The sequence below is a fragment of the Canis aureus genome, chromosome 2 (genome assembly GCF_053574225.1).
Source record: "Canis aureus isolate CA01 chromosome 2, VMU_Caureus_v.1.0, whole genome shotgun sequence".
Lineage (NCBI taxonomy): Eukaryota > Metazoa > Chordata > Mammalia > Carnivora > Canidae > Canis > Canis aureus.
The window spans coordinates 60789434-60807719 of NC_135612.1; the positions used below are offsets into that span (position 1 = coordinate 60789434).

Genomic DNA, 18286 nt, shown 5'->3' on the forward strand with positions numbered 1-18286 from the left:
ATGAGATACCACCTCACACCAGTGAGAATGGGAAAATTAACAAGGCAGGAAACCACAAATGTTGGAGAGGATGCGGAGAAAAGGGAACCCTCCTGCACTGTTGGTGGGAACGTGACCTGGTGCAGCCACTCTGGGAAACTGTGTGGAGGTTCCTCAAACAGTTAAAAATAGACCTGCCCTACGACCCAGCAATTGCACTGCTGGGGATTTACCCCAAAGATTCAGATGCAACGAAACACCGGGACACCTGCACCCCGATGTTTCTAGCAGCAATGTCCACAATAGCCGAACTGTGGAAGGAGCCTCGGTGTCCATCGAAAGATGAGTGGATAAAGAAGATGTGGTCTATGTATACAATGGAATATTACTCAGCCATTAGAAATGACAAATACCCACCATTTGCTTCAACGTGGATGGAACTGGAGGGTATTATGCTGAGTGAAGTAAGTCAGTCGGAGAAGGACAAACATTATATGGTCTCATTCATTTGGGGAATATAAAAAATAGTGAAAGGGAATAAAGGGAAAGGAGAAAAAATGAGTGGGAAATATCAGAAAGGGAGACAGAACATGAGAGACTCCTAACTCTGGGAAACGAATTGGGGGTGGTGGAGGGGGAGGTGGGCAGGGGGCAGGGGTGACTGGGTGATGGGTACTGAGGGGGACACTTGACAGGATGAGCCCTGGGTGTTATTCTGTATGTTGGCAAATTGAACACCAATAACAAATAAATTTATAAAAAAAAATATTTGACGCCCACAAAACTGTTGGTCAAGCTCTGGCTTTCCTAAATTATCACAGAGTTCAAATTCACACACAACTTTGGAAAACACTTGAAGACCCACATTCGAGATCCAGGGCCTCAAGGCTGGAGGGCGGCCTGTTCATCTGGGGACCTCTGGGGCCCAGCGTGGGCTGGTAGCTCCGACACTTGGCAAATGCATGCATGCATGCGTGAATGAATGACGGGGACCCAGAGAGTGCCCTCTCCTCTCAAGTCCGGGAGGCATCCAGACCCCATCCAGACCCCATCCCCAACCCACTACCTCCACTGGCCCCCCAGCAGCACAGACCATGCAACTTGCCCGTTCTGGATTCGAGCCAGCCGGCTTCGAGTGCGGGCTCACTCTGTAAGCTCCAGGTCACTGCCTCTCAACCAAGGATGGCTGTGCTCCCCGGGGGGCATTTGGCCATGTCTGGAGACACTTCTGATTGTCACAACCAGAGGGGGCACGCTCCAGGCACCTGGGGGCCGAGGCTCGGCACGCTGCTCAATATCTTCCAACGTGCGGGACGGTCCCACAGCAAAGAATCATCTGGCCCCAACTATCAACAGCGCCAGACGAGAAGCCCGGCTCGGAGCCTAGTGCTTCTCCTAAATGGACAAAGCAGGGGCATGTCACACCGCGCTGTGCCAGGGCTGGCGGGAGGCGGGGTGGACACGGTTAGACACAGGGCCCTTGGGGCCAGGCTGCCCTCACCAACTGTGTGACTGTGGGCACGTCACTTCTCGTCTCTGCCCAGCACAGTGGGGATGCATTTTTCCGGGGGCGATGGTGGTCCGGGCTCCCATTCTTGTTCGGAGGCTCAGGAGAGCTAACAGCCACAGGCCCGCGGTGTGTCTGACAACTGACTCTATGCACCGAGGCCGATGCTGTTGTCATGACAGGAAGACCCGGTGGCCCGATGCCCCGCGGGAAGCCATCCGAAGACGTCTCTCCAACAGGACCCTCTGCCTCCCGCCCGGTGCCAGGGGAGGGCCCAGAGGCTGCAGGTGAGCGTGCCAGCTGCAGCTGCAGGGAGGTGTGGACCTGACACCGGCCCCAGCCCCGCACTCCCCCAGTGAGCAGAATCCTACCAACAGCAAGGCCCGAGCTCAGACGCAAGAGCAACCTGCACGGAGGACCATGGTCATGAAAACAGCAATCATCACTTTCTAAACACAACTGGAGCTAAGCATAGCTATGCAGGGCTTTGTCGACGACAGCACAGAATCTTGTGTGACGAGTCCTGACAACAGCAGTCGTCAGCCGAGGGAGGGGATATCCTGGAGGGAGGCAGAGGTCGCCGGGAAGGGCCACAGCTGGCCACCCACTCACCCACACACCCTGGCTTGGCTCTGCCATCACAGCAATGGGGGTGAGCCTGGGCCGCTGCCCCAGCATGACCCTTCTAGAAAGTTCCATAGTCTCCTGTTTGCTCCCTCCTCCAGCAGACATGGCATGGGATCACCAGCTCTGCCGCTAACTTACGTGGGACATAGGACATGCGGGGCGGCCTCTTTGAACTCTAGCTGTGAACTAGGGTGGGTCAGATGCACCCTCGCCCCTCCTCTCCCCCCAGGTCAAACCAGGCTGGGGAGCAGGGAAGGACTGAAGGACTCTGGCTCTGAGTCCAATTGAGATTGACTTTGGAAAGCATGGAGCCTACCAAGGTCTAAAGGGTGAAAATGCTAACAAGTGATGAGCGAGCCCTGTCATTTCTCTGAAAGCCCCAAACTGAGCGGAAGAGCTTGGAGCAGCAGCTGGCAGAGAGAAAGCACATTCACGTGCACCCCACACACCGGAACTCTGGGCTAAACCGGGGACACCCACCCCTGATGGCAACACGAGGGCATGAGGTGCACGGCCCAATGGTGGCCAGGGTTGGGTGTTGGCTCTTGGGGGCCGTGGCACCCCACAGGGCAGGTGCACCCCACAAGGTAGCCACAGCACCCCACAGGGCAGCCACAGCACCCCACAAAGCAGATGCACCCTATAAGGCTGCCACACCACCCATAAGGCAGGTGTGCCCCACAAGTCAGCCATAGCACCCTGCAATTTAGGCACAGCACCCAACAGGGCAACTGTACCCCACAGGGTGTCTGCACCCTATAAGGCAGGTACACCCACACGGCAGTCACTGTACCCCACAAGGCATATAACCTCACAGCCTCACTGTCCCATTTCCCAGGCAGGATGGGCCAGCGAGGGGGCTGGGGCTCCAGGGCAGCCTCTCTCAGGGAAGCAGACACAGAAGCTCCAAAGGCCACAGACCAGACATCTCAGAGGGCAGGCATCCCTTTCTGCTGAGGGCTCAGGTGCGGGGCCTCCAGACCCCAGCTCCAGTGTCCCCAGCTCTAGTGTGACCCCAGGTTCTAGATGTGAAGCCCTCTATGCCCTGGTAGGGCTGAGCCCCAGTATGGGAAGCCCAGACCCAGGGTAGGTGGGGAAATGCGTGGCCAAACCCAAGACCAGGCCCCAGAGAGCTGCTCCCCACTCCGCGTCCCCGAGGTCCCACCTCCTCCTGCCCTACCCCAGACACTGCCCACACCCACTTCTGAACGCACCCCCAGTCTCAAGGCCCAGAGAAGGGACATGGCCTGGCGTCAGGCCCCTGGGAGGGCTGCCCTGGGACAGCTAGACCAGCAAGCAGCTCAGAGCTGGGGGGTCCGGGGAAGGGGAGCCTGGGGAAGGGGAGCCTGGGGAAGGAGAGCCTGGAGGAGAAGCAGAAAGCTCCCCGCCCTTGGGGAGAAGACCCTCCTCCAGGCAGGGCGGGAGCTGTCGTGCAAGCCTCAGGAGGAGGGCTGAGCTCCTTCAGGGATGGAATGGCGTGGGCGTCCAGCAGCGTGAAGCACTTATCTTGTTACTAAGCAACAGGCTCCGGCCAGAGAGTGGAAGAGAGACACTGAGGGATGCTCAGGACCAGAACTCCAGCTGAACTCCTACCCCAACAGCTGCTCCTTCCCCCCTAACTGCAGAGGCAGCAGCCCCCACCTGCCCCCAAGCCCTGAAACCTGCAGGCAAATTACAGGGCCGCCCAGGTTCTTCCCAGCAGCCCTCGCTCAACAGCCATCTACGGCTCTCACTGCCTCCGGGACGCACCCGGGACTCCTTGGCCTGGCTTTGCCATAGGGTTTCCATCTCTCCCGCTTCCTTCTGTTCCTGTCCGCACACAGCAGCACCCCCGCCCCCGTCCACTGACAAGGGCCTGCGAGTTGCCCACAGCACACTCCATGTTCTCCGTTCTGTGGTCCCTTCCCTTTAATGCCCACCTACGTGACCCTCGGTTTCAAGTTTCAGAACAAAGGCCACCTCCTCCATGTGGTCACAGCGTCCCCTGCTTCGAGGTCTGAAGGCCCTAGCCCCAGCCCCAGGCGCACCACCCCCTGGCTGGACGCTGGGCACCCGGCACACGTCCATCTCCCCACCAGACTCAGGGCCTCTGCAGAAGAGGAGAGGCTTCCTGGCCGGCGGGGCTGCTCCGGGCACAGCAGGAATTAGGAAGACTCTGCAGACATCCACACAGGAACCAAGAGCTGGTAACGAATGTCTACACTTTCTAGGCACAGCAGAGGTTCTAAGCTGGACAGTCTCACCGTGGGCCGGAAGAGGGGCCACTTGCATTATCAGACCACCTAGGGGGTCTGATAGGGGAGCATTTGTTCTCTGGAAATGTACATTTGGTATTAAATTTTTTAAATATTTTATTTATTTGAGAGAGACAGAGCACCAGCAGGATTGGGGTCAGAAGGAGAAGGAGAAGCAGGCTCCTCACTAAGTGTGGAGCCCGACACGGGGCTCAATCCCAGGACCCTGAGATCATGACCTGAGCCGAAGCTAGATGCTTCACCAACTGAGCCACCCAGGCACTCTGTAAATTTGGTATTTTAAAACAAATGTACACTTGGAAAGAGCAGTCTTTTAAGACTCTCAAAAAACTATCAATGAATCTGGGTTCAGGCATATTTCCTTTCTCACTCTGGCTGCCAGGGAGCTCTGGGCACACTGTTCAAACTCATCTTGGGATGCCTGGGTGGCTCAGTGGTTGAGTGTCTGTCTTCGGCCCAGGGCGTGAACCCAGAGTCCCGGGATCAAGTCCCACATCGGGCTCCCTGCATGGAGCCTGCTTCTCCCTCTGCCTGTGTCTCTGCCTCTTTGCGTCTCTCCTGAATAAATAAAATAAAAAAACAAACAAAAAACTCATCTCACCCCCTTTTTTATTTTTACTTGTTAGAGTTTTTGCCTACTCTTTCAGATTTAATTATAATAGTATTGATTATGTATGAAGCAAATCCTCAGAAGTTCAATGAGTCCAGACCTCAGTGGGAGAGGACTCTCCCAGCAAGCCCCAAAGCAGCAGCCTCCCCAGCTGGCACTGCGGCTAGCTTGCCTCCCCAGGGAATCAGGGCTTCACCTCCTTTCACAGAGTAAAACCACTGCCGGACCCCAAGGCCAGCTCGGAGCTTCTAGAAGGCTGCAGGTGCAAGCTCCTCTGGAGAGACTTCCAAAGCGGCAGATGAGGTGGGCGGGTGGGAAGAAGGTGCTTCACGGGGGAGAGAGACTGAACCCTGAGCGAGAGGCTGGCTCTGGAAGTCAACAGGAAGCCCTCCGCTGTCGGGAGGAGGGCGCGACCTCAGTGACCACGGCACGCGGGGTGGGCTCTGAAACTCCATGTCTCCCCGGGGAGCCTGGCTGCGGCGGGTGCTGGAGCGCTGGGCCCCCTTCCCAGTCCCCGCGTCCCACATCTGGCCCCGAGAGTCGTGGACGCAGCACCTGCCTGCCCCGCCTTGCACTCCTGCTGCCCTGCACCCTCAGTGACACCTCTGCACACATTTGTTCCCTCATAGTCTGCTTTTGCCTCCAACAAGCATCTTTTGAGCACCTGCTGCATACAAACCCTGGCCTTGCCCCTGGGGGTGGAGCAGTGAACCCAGGAGCTCCTGACCTCAGAAGCCCAGAGTTCGATGCTCTCCTAATGGTTCCCCTAAAGGGCTTCTGGAAGGTCTAGAATTATCTGTGGAGCTGAATGTGTCTGGAGGGGGCTGCAGGGGTGGAGAGGACATCCGCCCAGGCCCCGGGAGGCTTCCTGGAGGAGGCAGGCTGGAGGGCACAGCCCCCCAGAGACCTTCTGTCCCTTGCTCCCGTCCTGAGTTTGTCCACAGCTACCCTTCACTCCCACCCCTTCTGGTCTGTGTCTGTGTGGTCAGGCCCCTCCCCGGGCCCCGCGGAAGGCAGCTTCCACCCCACCCCCACCCGCCACGCCGCTCAGTGCCCACTTACTCCAGAGGCCCTGGGACAGGTACGCACTGCTGCCCGCTGTCTTGGGCAGGGAGCACTTCTGGCACATGCATTCCTTCCCGTTGAAAGTCACTCGGTCCCCCGGCGGGAAAGGCAATCTGAAACAAGAGAGTGAGTGTGTGACCAGCCAGGATTGCCTCTGGCTCTTCTCCTGGGGCCCCCCCGTATACCACCGCCTCCCCGGGGGCCTCCTGGAGACAGGCGTCGCAGGCGGAGGACGCAGGACCCCCCCATCCGGGCACCGCGGTGCTCCCACCATGTGATCCCTCTGCACAGACAGGTGCATGCAGCGCCCTGGCCGGGAGCAGCGAGGGCCGGCGCCGTGCTTGGCACGCGGCAACCGACCAGGCAGCCTCAACCGCCCCCTCCTCCATTCAACCCTGCCTCCTCTGACCACCCAGGATGCTTTGTCCATATCAGTTTAACAGCAATGGCAATGGCTAGCATTTATTGAGCAACTACTATGTGCCAGGAGCCAAATATTACGATAGATACCTCGCAGGCATGCTTCATTTAATAACTGTAGGGCATTTGTCTAAGCTGGAATTTGCTTCATCTTTTTTCTCTATAGGTGAGAACACTGAAGTTCAGAGAGGAGAGTTAACTTTCCAAGGACACACAGCCGAGGCATGTCAGAACCAGAGTCAAACCAAGACCTGTCAGGCTCCGAAGCCCCATGATTTACCTACCTAGTCTAGTCTTTAAGATGTTAGCAGCTTGTATAAGCACCAGACACCAAGGTACTGTACATTTTATCCCATCTTTATTTAAATTTAGCATTTTGCTCAGTATGGATTTTGCTGCACTGATTTTTAATGTTTTAAAATATCACATTATCATTTACCTTGATTGTTGATTTTTAAAAAAATTATTATTATTATAATTTTATTTTATTTTTTATTTTTTATTTTTTTTTTTTGCGCTCACTGAAATTCTGCATCCAGAGCAAGTCCCAGACCTGGTGCAAGATAGGTCACAGCTCTGGGTTGCAGAGAGCCAGCTAGCCTTCCTGCACCAAGGACTTCCTCTCTGGTGCCTGGGAGATGGGCAAACTGGCTGCTCTCTGGCAAGTGAGGGACAGGCCACCTGCCACCAGGGGCAGGAAGACAGACTTCAGTGTCCTGCCCACGTCCATCCTGGCCACCTGCTGCCACTGAGCAATCGGCAGCCCTGGGCCACTTTCCTTCCTCAGCTCAGGCTGACCAAACAACCTGTGCTCTGGAGCAGTAGCCTGCAGAATTCTCTCAACCAGGATATGCCTTTGCCACTGCTTAAAGCCTTGAGCACTTGCTGCATACAAACCCTGGCCTTGCCCCTGAGGGTGGAGCAGTGAACCCAGGAGCTTCTGACCTCAGAAACCCAGAGTTCAATGCTCTCCTAATGGTTCCCCCAAAGGGCTTCTGGAAGGTCCAGAATTATCTGTGGAGCTGAATGTGTCTGGAGGGGGCTGCAGGGGTGGGGAGGACATCCACACAGGCCCCAGGAGGCAGAGTCTCCCCGCTGCCTTCTCAGGGCTGGGAAATCCATGGCATATCCCTTGTGCTCAAGAGGTACACCTTGCTAGAGTGAATGAGTGAGTGAACAAGAGAATGACTGAAGGCACCCAGGGGGCCTAATTCAGCACCCCCTCCTGCCTGGCCTCCTCACATAGCCTGCCTGGTCACACCAGCCCCAGGCCAGCCCCAGCCCTGCAGCATGTCTCCCCCCAACGGAGACTGCCATAGCCCCCCCCTCACGTACGGCTGGCGTTCATTCAGCTGGTGTGTTCTGGGGCCCCCAGTGGGCCAGTCCCTTCTCTTGGAGACCAAGGACGAATAGAGACTGAGCTGGCCATCTCCGCAGGCTTGTGAGACAGCCCTGCAGACCTAGCTTCTTGGGGCAGGGAGCCTTTGCAACTGATGCCTTGTGCTGTGTCACTTGTGGCCAGTGCTGTGCTCTGCTGCTCTCTTCCTAGAGTCCTACAGCTGGCCTGGTAATGTGGGGTGTTGGGATAGAGTGGGGTTCCTCACCTTAGCTGCATGTGCACTGACAGGGTCTCTGGCTATGTGACCCTGAGCAAGTTACTTACCCCATCTGAGTCCTGTTTCTCACCTGTAAAGTGGGACTGATAATACCTGTGTCATGGGATTGTTATTCATCACTCCATCACTCCATCACTCCATCCATCCATCCATCCATCCATCCATCCATCCATTCATCCATGCATCCATCCATGCATGTATCCATCCATGCATCATCCACTTATTCATCAATCCCTCTCTCCATCCATGCATCATCCATCTATTCATCCATCCATCCATCCATCCATCCATCCTTCCATCTATCCATCCATGTATTCATCCATCCATCAGACAAACTGCATGGAAAGCTCTGGCATACTGCCTGGGACCAGGAGAGGCTGAATAAATGGTAGTTATTATTTTCTTAGTTCAACTTTATTGAAATATACTTTGACAAATGCATGCATTCATGTTTTCATCATCATAGTCATGATATGGGACATTCTGTCCACTGCAAACAGTCCCCTGTGACTGTCTATAATCACTTCCCACTAGCACCCTTGGCCCCAGGCAACCATGATGGGCACTCTGTCACTGTGGATGGGATATGTCTTTTCTGGAACTGCATACACATGGAACCACACAGTAGGTAGTCTTTGATGGCTGGTTCAGCATCCTGTCCCTTGCACTGCATACATCATTAGTTTGGCCCTTGTTACTGTGGCACAGTGGTGCTCCACTGGACAGATGAGGGACAACAAGATTCCACTCACTGTTGAAGGATATTTGGGTTCTTTCCAGTTGGGGGCTCTTACAAATAAAACTGCTAAGAACGTTTGGTGACAACTCTTTAGGTAGACATGTGCTTCCACTTCTCTTGGGTACATACCTAGGAATGGAACCACTGGGCCATATGCTAACTCTGTGTTCAACGTTACAACAAACTGACACACTGATTTCCAGATAGGTTGTACCACTTTGCATTCCCCCGGCCATACATGATCATTGCTTCAGCTTCATATCCTCACCAACACTTGTCATTACCCACCATTTTAGCTTTAGCCAGTCCAGTGGATGGGTGATGGTATTTTATCCTTTTAATCGGCCCTGTTGCATGTGCTTATGGTCATTCATGTGTATTCTTTTGTGGAGTGTCTGTTAAACTCTTCTGCCTATTTTTTAATAGGGTTCTTATTTATCTTCTCATTGCTGACTTGTAGAAGTTCTTTATATATTTTGGATGCCAGTCCCTCAGCAGATGTACCTTATCTACCAGCTGATGGCTTGCCTCTATACTTTGCTGATGTCTTTTGACATCATTTTTCTTCCTCTAGCTTTACTGTCACGTAAGTGTGCTGGCAACAAGTTCTCTTAGCTTTTGTGTGTCTACAGAAGTTTTTATTTTGCTTTTATTTTTTTTTTGCAGGGGGGAACACATTTATTCATGTTATTTTAATCACATACATCTTGGAGATACTGAGGGTTCAGTTCCAGAACACTGCAATAAAGCAAATATTGCAAGAAAGCAAGTCAAATGGATCTTCTGGTTTCCTCGTGCATAGAAAAGTAATGTTTACACTGTAGTCTATTAAACATGCAATAGCACTAAGTCTAAAAACTAAAGCAATAAAGCACATACCTTAATAAAAAATACTAACCATCATCTGAACTTTCAGCAAGTTGTAACCTGACCACAGATCAGACAATATAATCATAAAAAAGTTTGACATATTGCAAGAGTTACCAAAAGGTGACAGAGACCCAAAGTGAGAAAATTCTGTCAGAAAATGGCACCAACACACTTGCTCAATGCAGGGTTACCATGAACCTTCAATCTGTAAAAAGTACAGTATATGCAAAGCACAATAAAGTGAAGTGCAACAAAATGAGGTGTGCCTGTATATAATATTCATGCCATTCAATACCTATAATTCATTAGTTTCTAGTGTATTCAGACTTGTGCACATGTCCCCACAATCAATTTGAGTACTTTCTCATCAACCCAAAACAGAAACCCTTTACTCTTTAGAGGTCTTGTCTTCGTTTTTTGAAAGCCCTTTTCTTTTCTTCCTTCTTTTCTTTTTCTTTATCTTTCTTCTTTCTTTTTCTTTCTCTCTCTCTCTCTTCTTTCTTTCTTTCTTTCTTCTTTCTTTCTTTCTTTCTTTCTTTCTTTCTTTCTTTCTTTCTTTCTTTCTTTCTTTCTTCTTTCTCTTTCTTCTTTCTTCCTCTTTCTTTCTTTTGGCTTGGTATGGAATTGTTTGATTTTTTTCCTGTAACTCCTTAAAGATGCCATTCCACTATCTTCTATGGTGCATAGTTTCAGGTGAGAGGTCTGCAATAATTCTTCCATTCCACTGTATATGATGTGGGTCTTTTTTCTTGCTTTTTGTTAGATTTCTTATTACTATTTTCAGAAATTTTATTATGATGGACTTAGTAGGATTCTATTGTGTTTATTCTGCTTGAGGTTCATCAAGATGCCTGGATCCGTGGGTTTATAGTTTCATCAAGTTTGGAAATTTTTCAGCCATTATTTCTTCAATTATTTGGCCTTCCCTACCTTGGGGGTCTCCCCTTCCCAATCCAAACAGATAGAAAGATCCTTGATCCACAGATAGCTGAATCTGTCTTCATGTTTTCTAGTCTTTTCCGTCTTTTCACTTTAGCCTGAAGAGTTTCTGTTGTTATGTCTTCAGGTTCACCAAGCCTTTCGTCTGCAATACCTAATCTACTGCTAATTTCTTTGAAGGGATTTTTCATCTCAGAAACTGTACTTTCCAGAAAGTCCATTTGACTTCTTTTTATACCTTCTGTGAGACTTCTATGTGCATTGACATTTTCCTTTAAACACCTAAGCACATTTTCAGTACTGTTTCAAAGCCACCATCTGTTGGTTTCACAACACACTCATTTATGGGTCTACTGCTATTGACTGGCTTGTCTTCTGGCTTTGGGTCTCCTTTCCCAGCTTTTATGACTAGTAATATTTGATTGGATGCTGGGCACTGCCTATGCTATGTTGCTGAGAGCTGGATTTCCCGTCTTCTTGTGAAGAGTGCATGACTTGTTCTGGCAGGCAGTTAGTTCATTTGCAGATCAGTGCCACCTTTTGGGGTTTATTCTTGTACTTCCTTTCAGCAGGTGTTCATAGCCTTTGCTCTAGGGCCATTTTAGTCCCATGAATAAGGCACAACTTTCTTGGCATCCCCACTGCACACCTGGCTGTAAAACAACCTGGTCACAATTTGATGTCTCCCAGCCCCGGGAACCATTCAGCTTGCACCAATCTGGCCATTCTTCATCCACTTTGTGATATGCGCCTCTGTGGTTTTGTGTTCAGTGAAAGGCTCAAAGGCTCCCCCCACGTTGCTCTCTGCACTTGCTCTGTGTGGCTTCCTCCCTTCTGGGGTACAGCCTCTGCTGCTCATATCACTGCCTCCTGACTTGGTCTTCTCTCCTTGTACTATGGCTCCAGGAACTGCCTCCAGACACAAAGCTGGGTGGTTGCAGGGTCCATGGCCTTGGTGGCCCTAGTCTTAGTCCCACACAGCTTGTGCCCCAGAGCCCCAAAACAACTGCTTCATATAGGGTGTTGCAGTTGTGTATGGAGGGTGGTACATGCAGCCCAGTTACTCCAGTGTGATGGAGCTGTCTACTATTATTTCAAAAACTGAAGATTATCCAGAGGTGATCCTTCACACTTACTATGATTATGTCCCCTTGTCTCTAAGCATCATGTATAGAAATCAAACATTCTATCATCCCCGTGGGAACTCTGAGACCCACAAATGCTGCAACAACACAGAAACTGTCATTAGAAATATTCCTTCATTGTTCCCCCCTCTCTGCAGCCCCCCTGGCCAAGCATCCACTTCTGTCCAGCACACATGCCATGTCTACAGACAACAGCTCTTGGAACAACACTCAAAAAATCCCCTTGAAACTGGGTGTGGTGAGACAGAAACAACAGAGCAGAAAATAAACTCTGGGTTCTTTTATTCTTTGTTTCTTAGAAATAGAACATCTCCCCGGAAGCAATGTGTCTAGGGTGTGGGGCGGCACTGAAGGAGGAGGATGCTCACATGGGGAAGCAGCTTCTGGCCTCCCTGCTAAGTCTCCAAAGGAGCTCACATCAAGCAGCCCCAGGGCCGTGCTGCTAGGGCAGTGTTGTGGGGCCCATAAGAGCCCCTGCACTGGACACAGAGGCTGCCCTGAGGAGGGAGAGAGCTGGGCCCCTGTAAAGGAAAGTTCCTGGAGATGAGGGTGGCACCCTTATGCTTCAGTGTCTCTAGGTGCTGAGCCTGGAGAGTCTGAGCTAATGCATCTACAAGCTGCTGGTGCCAGCCCTGTGCCAGGCCCACAGAGGTGCTGAAAAAGCCTGGTAGGATGAATGAATGAGTGATGGAAGGAAGGAACTAGAACAACCTGTGAAGCCTCTCTCAGCTGGACCAAGGGGCTTGTACTTTCTTATGGATGCCCTGGGGGCAGCAGGAAGGAGGGACAGACAGAGGGGAGGCAGGGACCCCAGGGGCAGGACCCCAAGCAGGCAACTTTGAGGCCTGCATGGGGCAGTGGCTGGGTAGATTCTATAAGGGGAAGGACCCTTCCTCAAATCTGGAAGATACCCATGCTTGAGGGGGAAGGGAGGAGGAAGGGAGGGAAGGAAGGACATGGGAGGAAAGGAAGGAGGAGGAAAGGGAAGGACAAGGGAGGGAAGGAGGGGAGAGGGAAAGAAGGAGGAGGGAGGAGGGAAAGAAGGAGATGGGAGGGAAGGAAAAGGGAGGAGGGAGAAGGAGGGAGGAGGGAGGGAAGAGGAAAGAGAGGGGAGGAAGGAGGGAAATGGGAGGAGGGGGAGGAGAGAGGAGGGAAGGAGGGGTGAGGGAGAGAGGGAGGAGGAAGGAAGGAGGAGGGAGGGAGAGGGGAAGGAGGAAGGAGGGAGCACCCGGAAGGAGCAGGGAGCCCGGAGGCCTGACTCACCGACACACGGCACACACGAAGCAGTCGGGGTGGTAGGTCTTGCCCAGCGCCGACACCACTTCGCCCTCGATGAACTGGTCGCAGCTGAAGCAGCGGGTCCCATACAGGCGCTGGTAGTCCAGCGTGCAGATGTACTCGCCCTGCCGCACGAAGAAGCCACCCTCGGCCAGGTCACAGCCACATGCTGGGGGAGAGCCATGGCGTTAGTGGGGGGCCCACCTGCCAGCCCCACCACACACCACTCCCACTTGACACAGGTCTCCGTGCTAATTTGGGGTGACTCACTGAACCTGGGTGGCTAGATTCCCAGTACAGATGCCTATTTGGGCCACTCAGCCTGGTGCCCAGTGGACTTTCTTGTGGAAGCTTCCAGAAAAGTGGCATGGACCCAGAAGAATCAGGCTCCACTAAGGGGCCGGCCCGCCTCCCTCCCTGGCCAGCCCCCTGGACCTCAGCAGGGGTGAAGTGTGGATGCCAACGAGCCCCTCTGCTTCTCTGACTGGGCTGCTCCCAGCAGGGAATGCAACAGCCCGGGGAAGGTGCTCTGCTCTGGTGAGAAGATCTCGTGCAGCATGGGGAGCACAGAGGTGTCCTGTGGTTGCCCCCAGGCCCCAGAGCAACTCCCTGACCCTCTTCCCGACTCCTGCCCGTTTCCATGTCCCGATGTCTGTCTCCCACGGTGTGGGCAAGGCCTGGAGGGAGAGAGACCATGAACACTCGAACACAAACCTTTTTGTCCCCTGTCCGCTAACACACAGCTGGCCCCAGGAAGCTGCACTGCAAAGCCCCAAAGATGGGGTGGGGACAAGCTGCCAGGTGGGGATAGGGGTGACTTTTCTCGGGACAGCCTGCCAGTCTGTGTCCAGGACACCCATGCCTTCACTTACACACTCCCCCTGCAGCCCAGGGGCACGTGGGAGCCAGGCATGGTTCCAGAGGGAGCCACCTATGCCTGCCCCGGCTGGCCCAGCCCCTCCCTGCCGGAGGCCAGGAGGACACCCCTGTAGTCCCTGCCCTGCCAGCCAGGTCAGTCCTGGGTCCTCGTGGGTCACAGCCCCCAAGCAGAGTCTTGAAAACTATATCCTTCCTCCTTTCCTCCCTCCCTCCCTTCCATCCTTCCTTCCCTCCTTCCTTCCTTCCCTCTTTCCTTTCTTCTTCTTCCATCATCATGTTTTTGAATCCACACTTAAAATTTTCCATCAAACATTAATTGATAGCAAAGGATATTGTTTCTGGTAAATTCTAAGTATTGGCAATTTGAAATTTAACTCACGTCATCCTTTTGAGCACATCCAGAAGTAGATGCCAAAGCAAGACCACCAACATATATGCAAAACCCACAGCCAACTCTCAGTAAAAGCAGAAACTTCACTTAGTCCCTTTTCTGCCTAGAAAGCCTCTGTCCACTCTACTTCCCCAAAGCACGGCATGTGAACATAACGCACCCCGATGTTCATAGCAGCGACGTCCACAGTAGGCAAGCTATGGAAAGAGCCCAGATGTCCATCAACAGGTGAATGGATAAAGAAGATGTGGTGTATATACACAATGGAATATTACTCAGCCTCAGAAAGGATGAAATCTTACCACTTGCAGTGACGTGAGTGGAACTAGTGGGTATTATGCTGAGCAAAATAAGACAATCAGAAAAAGACAATTACCATATGATCTCACTCATGTGAAACTTAAGAAACAAAACACATGAACATAGAGAAAGGGAGAGAAAAATAAAACAAGATGAAATCAGAGAGGGAGACCAGCCATAAGAGACGCTTAATCACAGGAAACACACGGAGGGTCCCTGGAGGGGAGGGCGGTGGGGGGACGGGGTCACTGGGTGATGGGCATGAAGGAGGGCACGTGATGTCATGAGCACTGGGTGTGTATGCAACTGATGAATCACTAAGTTCTATCTCTGAAATTAATAAAAAATATAATGTATTTTAAGACAGGAAGCTCCACATGCTCTCTGCAACACCGACAAAAAAATCCAGAGTCAATGTGGACATTGATTTATTAGGAATTTCTCGTGGTCACAAGGCTCTAAATATTTAATCAGTTATTCTGGATTGAGTTATTTTTTTTACAAAGATTAGAAGAAAGCTATCAAAATAACACATACAATATAAATTTTGGTAAATCATTTTAGACACACAAAGGAAAACCTTTCTGCATCAGCTCTTGATGCCACAGACAGTGGTGAGCGAGGGGAGCCCCCGGCGTCTGATCAAGGGAGCCCCGACTGCGGAACCACACCTTTGCCTGGTGCCCTGGGAGGGGAGGGGAGCCCGACAGCCTCCCGCTTGCCCCCTGCCCCCAGGTGCCTCCTCAGGCAGGTCGAGTTTCAGAAGAGCATCTGCAGAAATTTGAGGGAGTGTAAACCTTTTATGACATCCTGCAGCACGGTGCACGCCCAGCAGGTGGACCCAGCCTCGGGAAGAACAGCCTACCCAGGGCCTTGCTAGGGGTCTTTCTGTAAATGCCACCTGTGACAGACAAGACAGCCGTGGAGCGACAGGATGGCCCAAGGATATCCACACGCTGGCATCGGGCTGTCCTAATCTTTACACGGCTATGCTGGCGTAACCTTGATATGGGAGGAAAATGTGCCCACGGATGTAGTGCCCCACTGAGACTGCGTGAGTGTCCCTCATGGTCACCCTGCTGCTGGGCGGCCTGTGGCGGCCCCATGCGCATGAGGTCACACTCAAACCCCACACCTCCACCTGCTAAAATGAAAAACTCCAAATTCATTAGGAATGTAAACAGGCCTGATCAGGACAACCATGACCTCCTATCTTGCCTGTCAAATTAGCCAACTCCAACCCCGGGAGCAGAGCGGCCGTGGGGGACCCGGAGGGTCAGTCCTGCGCCTTCACAGGGTCATTCGTGAGAAACCGTCAGGAGCATGGCAGGGGTGGGCAGACGCTTTCGGAAAGACCACCTGGTGCTGAGTCTAAAGAACATGCAAACGGCTCCTACCCTTTGACCCATCGATCTCTTTCCTAGGGCCTATCCCCAGGAAATGACCGGGAGCACCCACAGAAGCTCTGCTGGTTGGTGTCGCTGCGGCAGCAGCACACACGCTGTGCTGCGTTCTCACTGGGCTTCAGAGTCGGCCAGCCTGGGCTGGGGTCCTCTGCTGCCCCCAACTCTGTGACCTCGGGCATGCTGCTCAGCCTCTCTGAACCTCCGAGTCCTTGTCTGTACAATAGGGTCAACCACGCTCATGTCTTGCATGGTTGTCTTAAGAAATCAGTGAGATGGGGCACAGGATGCCAGGTGGCTCAGTGCCAGGCTGCAGTGGACGTAAGTGTCCAACAGCAGAGGGATGGCCAGGTTCCCCGTGGACCTCACATGGGGGGGTTGATGTTGGAGCATCCCATCGGTGACGGGAACATGGGAGCTCAATCAGTCAGGACACGTATGGACACATGACTCCAAGTTAAAGAGACTCACAGAGGACAGGATGGCGGACTGTGCACTGAATCGAACCTGAACCCGACAGGGGTCCTGAGGGATATGTCCCACTCTCTAGTACGCCTCTCTGTTCCGGGGGGCGGTGCGGAGAAAGGGGGTGGCTCACATCAGAATACGAGGAAACAGCTGGAGGCAGCTCCTGCGGCCTGATGGGAGCGAGCCAGCTCGGGGCTCATGGCCACTACCAGCAGGGCTCACCCCGACCCTGGGCCCTGGGACCCAGGCCCCTCCATCTGTACCAACAGGCCCCTGTAGCCAGAGTCCTTCCTGCCACGTGGTCTGCAGATCCTGGAGCACCCTGCGTGGGCCAGGCTGTGCAGAAACGTGCCCTGGGCAGGATAGGCCCATCTATCTGAAGCTTGCCTTTGGTTCTGAAAGCCCTCGGTCAGTTTGTCATAAACGCCCTGGGAAGGGGGGCACCTGAGTGGCTCAGTGGGGAGCATCTGCCTTTGGCTCAGGTCATGGGTCCTGGGGTCAAGCCCCGCGTCAGGCTCCCTGCTCAGCGGGGAGCCTGCTTCTCCCTCTGCCTCTGCCCTTCACCTACTTGTGCTCTCTCTCTCTCTTTCAAATAAATAAAATCTTTTTTTAAAAAAAATGCCCCTGGAATGCCCCAAAAGGAGAGAATGCAGGCATTTTGCACCATCCGCTTGCCACCCCCAGGTGTCCAGAGTGGCTCTCTGGTGGCTATTTATAGCCCCAGATGGAGGTGTCCTTGCCGTATACCGGCAAGCTGCAGGCAGAGCTGGCGGGCTTAGCTCCCCATCACAGTCCCTTCCCTCCCTGCCGGGCTCCTTCCACAACCGTGGTTCTGCTTCTCCCATGAGGAACGCCCACTTTCTGGGGGCCACGAGTGGAGTCGGGGTCGTGTGTCCAGGGCATGACGAGCAGGGTACAGACACCACACTCAAAACCACTGTTCTAAAAGCACAGGTCTGTGCTTGAAATTTGCCTCGAAAAACCAATCTGGTTCTCTTGACCCTGTGTGTGCAGCAAATTTCAAGTTCTTTGTGAAAACGGCAACTTTAACCCTTTTTCTTGAGGACCTACTATGTGCTGGGTGTTTGACACATTTATATGCTATTTTGCAGCATGAGGATAGAGCTGCCAGATGGCAACACGTAGCCCCCGAGCCCTTCCCCACACATCCACACACAGCACTGCCACAGGGGTCTGTGGAAACAAAGGAGGACCAGAGCCCTCCTCCGTCTGTCAACCAGGGACGTTAGAGCCAAGGGCCTCACAGGACCCTCCCCGTTCTCATTCTGCTCTGGCCTGTCCCTGAGTCCACCAGGCACAAACCCTGCTTCCCTGTCTTTGTCCTAGCCGCTCCCTCTGGCTGCAAGGCTCTTCCCAAATATCCCTCGATTCTTCACTTGGGCTTTTCCTCCCTGAAGCCCACCCTGACGACCCAGCTGAAAATAGTGAGCGACTGACTCCCCCAGCCCCAGTGCCTGCCTTTCCTGAGCCCCTCTGCCTCCCTCCCTGCACGGGACCTAGCCCATGGTAAAACATATTTATCCTACCCAGTGTTTGCTGTCTGTTCCCTGCGCTGGAACATGATCTCTACAAGGACAAGGATTTCCGTTTTGTTCATGAATGCATCTCAAGCACCCTCACTGCCTGCACATAGTAGGTGCCCAAGAAATCACTATTGCATGAACCCTGAGGCTAGGAAACGTGTCTAAGACCCACATGAGTGGGGTGGGGTGGGGTGGGGAAGGCGTGGGATTTGCACCCAGACCTCCAGGCATCAAAGCATCCAACAGGAGAG

General features: G+C 52.9%; 1 protein-coding gene across 35 annotated transcripts in view; it reads right to left on the reverse strand.

Moving 5' to 3' along the window:
- ABLIM2 (actin binding LIM protein family member 2) overlaps nucleotides 1-18286 on the reverse strand; it is a 142469-nt gene that overhangs the window by 81482 nt on the left and 42701 nt on the right. For all 35 annotated transcript variants that reach the window (XR_013366367.1, XR_013366426.1, XR_013366400.1 and 32 more), the window contains exons 3-4: nucleotides 13036-13219; nucleotides 6041-6156 (exon numbers count right to left, since the gene is read on the reverse strand). Coding sequence is in view for 4 of the 35 variants with exons in the window: in XM_077875246.1 (XP_077731372.1) it covers nucleotides 6041-6156; nucleotides 13036-13219 (300 nt within the window). In the remaining 31 variants the exon portion in view is untranslated. The remainder of the gene's footprint in view (nucleotides 1-6040; nucleotides 6157-13035; nucleotides 13220-18286) is intronic.